Raw genomic sequence first — 5,463 nt, forward strand, 5'->3', positions numbered from 1 at the left:
AACTGCAATATGATCCTTTTGCTTGTTTGTGCAAAGAAATATGTCCACAAATTTTGGAACGTCTTTGAATACTTTGATTTCTGTAATTTTCTTCCAATCTCTAGAAATCTTTCGAATTATAATTCTCTGACTAGAGGGATAATGCTGCAAGATAAAAATTCGACCACTTTCATCAACATCAATGGCTCTAATTTTTGAATCAGAATTTGCTAACAATATCTCACTCTCATTTTCGGTAAATGTTGAACCATTTCTGTTAAATGAAACTAGGTAGGTTGAATTTCTGATTTGTTTTGTTGAAAATAGTTTTCCATCAAAGGCTGTTGCTTTCTGAAGTTTCACCCTTTCGTTTGTCGATAATTCATTCGAATGAAGATTTTCATCATAAGCTGTAATTGTATCATCTCCTTTTCCATCAAATAAATGTAAAACTTCATCATTGCTAAACAATACTAATGATGATGCTTTTCTACAATTTGTGTTTGATTTTGAAATTGGAATTAGACTTTTTCTATTGAAAAGTTCTATACAGCATTCACCAGATGTGATGCCTGCTGTGATGAAGATGTGTGTCTGTGTGGATTGAAGTCCTGTGATTTGGTTGTCAAGAATTATTTCATCAGACAAAGTCCACTTGTGGAGCTTTTGCGTTTTCTTTGCAGTTTTGGCTTGGTTGAGCAATAAAATAATCCCACAACAAATTAGAATAATCGCAGCTATTAGTGCAATATTGTCTTCCATTTTTTACTTTATGAAACTTCAAATCACGTTTCGTGTAATTTCTGGTTGACTGTCACGTTTTTGTATTGACAGCAGCATTCTAATTGACTTGGCACGTTTAAGTTTTCACAATAATCCAAAATAAAAAACAATCAACCATGGGTCTCAAGAAAGGTGCAAACAAGACTAAAACCTCCAAAACCAATATTAGAGCAAAGGTGGTTGAATCCATTCAACGAACTCCAAAAATTACCATTGAACAGAACCGAGCTGTTAATATTCCTCGGTATCATCAAATTATATTTTCTGATCTGATCAGTAAAGAGAACTCATTGGGTGAAGCACACTGTGAGAAACCAACCACTCCATTCCTTTCTGACTCAACCGACACTGAATGTCATAACTTTAGAGTTATGCTTGACATTATTGGTCAAGAAATCAAGTTGAGAAACGTTCAAAACCTGGAAGATGTACTGACCAGATTACGTGAACCATACAAAAAGCCAAAACAACATACGTACGAAAATCTTCCATGGGTTCTCAAAGTAGATGCTGTAACTTGGATTCAAATCTTTCTCAATTGTTGTGATGATTTTACAAGAACAACAGTAATAAGACATATTTTACAATGCTCATCCATGCCTGTTCCTTTCATTCAAAGAGCAAATTTTGAACAAGATGGTAAATTGTCAGCTTTCAATCTAGATTACATTTTAAACGACAACGAATTACCGGTTCTTGAACAAAAGATGCTTCTCTGCTTGGACATGGGTGATAATGGTACAATAATGAAGCAATTAGTAAGAGGTTACAAGCAAATTGAATCCACGTCCATGGAATTGAGAGATGGTAATGTTGGACTATATGTCAATAGTAATTGTAAATATCCAATTGTTGCTCATATCAACGATGAATTCAAAGCTGTTCCGTCAACCTTGAAGTCTATGCTTTCAATTGTTGATGCAGTGCTATTCATATTTGATCAGGATGGTTCACCTGAAGTTATGGAACTCATTATAGATGAAATGAAACAGAGTAATTTGCCATACTACATGATATCTAAAGTGTCAAAGAGAACATTGGATGATTCAGATGATGCAGTGTTCGAAGAGGAGGATTATCATCCAACTCAAGGTTCCAATGATATTATTACCTGGATTAATACCATCGTCAAAACTCCTAAAAAGAGTACCTTCCAATATCCTCCCGATGTAGAAATTATCAAGAGCTATCCTATCTTTGAAAATGATCCATTAAGAGAGTTTTATTCCATTCTATTCGAGACTTTAAAAAGTGAGAAAGATACTGAGGGTGCAGATTTCAAAAAGAAATATTTTCCAATTACAACACATGCAAATGCAATTCAAGAAATGCAAGATCAAGTGTTTGCAAACAAGCAACTTCCATACTCAACGAAGAAAGAAGAAGAAGATTTCATTGCCCTTGGAAAGGTTACCTCTGAAAAGTATTTGACTCAAAATCCTTCCAAATTCATGATTAAACTTTTGAAGGCATTGAAATTGGCTGTAGAGAATAATTTGTTTCAACAATTATGGAATGTTTTTACATTTCATATTCATATTTTTGCCTATCCAAAAGTTCAAAACATTAAGCAAGAAGTACTTGGTTTAATTGATCAAATTGAAGAGCTTGAAAATTCGAATCAGCAACCTAATGAACCTCAAGCTAAGGACTTGGAAAAGAAAAAGTCAGAGTTGGAACAAGAAAAGAAAAAATTAGAGAGAAAAATGCAATCAGAATCGATTGGTGTTGAACATTTCTGGAGAGAAATTTTCCATATTTGGGTACAAATGGATAAGAAAACTATTGAGAATGTCTCAAAGAACAATGTAATGTCAGCAATACAATGTGCTATGATGACAGGATTCCCCATTGAAATTATTGATGGCGACTCCAACTCAATTAATGAACATTTCTTAGAAGAATTCTTTACAAAGCTGCCAAGCGATATTGCAAAAAGTAGAGTTCTATTTGTTTCAATTCTTGGCCATCAAAGTTCTTACAAAAGTACTGTTATGAACTCACTATTTAATAGTCAGTTTTCAATGGGTCAAGGAAAATGTACAAGAGGTGTTCAAATTTCCTTACACAAGTGTTCGCACACATCAAAATATGATTATATTGTTGCTTGTGATGTTGAAGGTTTAGAATCTGTTGAAATGGAGATTAACAAGAACTCTTCTTTTAATTCATTCTTTTATAATCATAGATTGGCTTTAGTTTCTATTTACTTGTCGCATTTAGTTCTTATTTCAAGTAAGGGTGAAGTTGACGCAACATTAACAGGTACATTAGAAGTCTGTATTTATGCCATGGCCATGTTGAAGAAGACATTATCTCATCCTTCATTCTGTGTGGTTTCAAACAATTGTACTGACACTAAACAAGATGCATTACTTCACAATGACAAAATCAAACAGTTATTAGTGAGAGGAGTCTCTAAATTCAATGAGCACTTTAATGAAGACGTCCAATTATCAGATCTGGTTCCATCTCGTGAGTGCATGTATTTGACACCTGCTTTTGAACCAGAAACTAAAAACTTTACCAGAAGTTATAGTTACAGAGTACGAAAGTTGTTGGACTATATTTTGACAATTCCAACACATCAAGATTTCTCAAACTTTGGTTCTTGGGTAACCAATCTATTGAGTGCGTGGAAATCTTTGAGAGAACACGATTTCGCTCTCTGTTATAAAGACTTGACAGAGTTAGAAAACTTCCAACAACTGAAAAACATAGGCAAAGAGTATGAGTCTTCTGTGGCACTTGAATTGGAACAATTGGTATTGAAATATCGTACGGAAAACGTTGATTACTTGGAAGTTATTGCCAAAATTGAAGACCTTGCCTTTCAAGTATTTGAAAACTATAAGGAAAAAATCAAAGAAGACAAATTCATGTTATGGAAAGACAAATTTACAATCAATTTTGATAATTTCAAGAATGATTACATAACAAAAAAGAAAGCAGAGATGAAAGTTGTTCAGGCATTTAAAAATACTACCAATCAAGTTGGTGACGCTATTCAGCAAGTTAACAGAAAAATCAAAGAGGAATATCAGCTATTGAAACAAATGTCAGAAAAAGAGAGAGAAGAAAGAATCAATACTTATTGGATGGAAAGCAGAGCCAATATCCAAAAAGTTTCTGAAGATTTCAAAAAAAGAATTGAAGAAATGGAATATGAATACCGTGGACTTGTTAGAAGATATTGGATAGAAACCAATTTATCATGCCAAGCTCTATCAAAAGAAGATGTTGACGTTGATGAAAAAGCGTATATTCTTTTGGTAAAGGTTTCAAAAGAACAATTTAGAACACTTTTTGATCAAATTGGCTTAGAAATTAGTAAGAGAGGGAGATTTTCAATTTATGAGTTCGGTGATATGTCAACCCATTTGTCTAATCTTTACAATGGATGGTGTGGAAAGAATCATCTTGAACCTTGTATTGAAAGAAGAAAAAAGGTTTTTGGATATTGTATCAATCCACTTCTTCAGCAATACACAAAGAAGGAAACAGAGTTTGTCAATGAAAATGATCCTCTCATCAAATATGACAACACCAAACCAGTATTCATAGCTACAGCTAATACGTCATTCAAAGATATTGTTGATGATTTTGACAATGCCAAAAACATTGCTAAAAAATTATATGATCTAATCCAGTCAATCGCAATAGATTCCTGCTATCTAAAGATATACAATTATTTGGAGAACTCCTTATTGCTTAGTAATTTAGAATTTGATTCTGCTAAATTAGCAAAGGAAAATAATTTACTTGGTGCAAAACTTTACTTCACAAATATTGAACTATTTGCAAAGAATTATCTGGTTAAAGAACAAGAAAAAATTATTTCTCAAAATATTCAAGATCTATTGCAAGAGATGAATACTGTTATTGGAAATCATGTCCGGTTTTTAAATGAAATAATATCAAATAGTGAACCATCCAATGCTCAAGACTTGTATGAAAAGATAAAGCAACAGTCCTCATCCACAAAATATGCAAACCTTGGCTCTGAATTCACAGTAATACTTTTCAAGGATTGTAGTACTATTGGAGGAAAAATAAGCCAAGAGCTTACCAGTTTAAAAGAGAAATCTCCAATTACAACCATACCAGTATTTGAATTTGATGACCTCCTGAAAAGAAAAATTGGCTGTACTCATCAATGCCCTTGTTGTGGAGCAAAGTGTGCTCATGGTTATGGACATTCTGAAAATCATAGCACTATAGTTCACCATTTTTGCTCTTTTAGAAGCGTTCGCGAAAAGCATTCGCAGGAGGCTTGTTTGGAGCTTTGTACTGAACAAAAACCTGGAACGCTCTGGAATGACATTCCTTGGGGTGAGTATGTTACCAAGGGAGATATGGCCAACTGGGATGTAAAGTATGACCAGGCGTCTACCAGATCTGCAAGAATGTGGGTGAAAAAGATGTGGTCTGTTTTGGGAGAAGAGTTTTGTAAAGAATATAGAATGAAATTCAAAACAGATCCATCATGGGCTGACATAACATGGGAGAGTCTCAATATCAATTAAACTCAAACTTATCATCTAATACTTGTACCAATCTGCTCATTTCAGTTTAGTTCAGAATATCTTCCGTCTTACTATGTCCCAACCAAGTAGTTTTAACAAATAATTTATTTGATACAAGGTTTAATCAAGATCTACATCTTCGTCTTCTTGTTTGCTTGGTGGTGGGACTCTTCGC

The 5,463-nt window shown here is 33.7% G+C and overlaps 1 protein-coding gene across 1 annotated transcript; it reads left to right on the forward strand.

Annotated features, from left to right (window-relative positions):
• Positions 1–878: 878 nt before the first annotated feature.
• On the forward strand, positions 879–5,461 carry NAEGRDRAFT_82298 (uncharacterized protein; the record flags this gene model as incomplete). Its single annotated transcript, XM_002668825.1, has 1 exon — positions 879–5,461. One exon carries the CDS (start codon positions 879–881, stop codon positions 5,286–5,288), a length of 4,410 nt encoding a protein of 1,469 aa, XP_002668871.1. The 3' UTR covers positions 5,289–5,461.
• Positions 5,462–5,463: the final 2 nt, after the last annotated feature.

The sequence above is a fragment of the Naegleria gruberi genome (genome assembly GCF_000004985.1).
Source record: "Naegleria gruberi genomic scaffold NAEGRscaffold_96, whole genome shotgun sequence".
In the NCBI taxonomy this organism is placed as follows: domain Eukaryota; phylum Heterolobosea; class Eutetramitea; order Acrasida; family Naegleriidae; genus Naegleria; species Naegleria gruberi.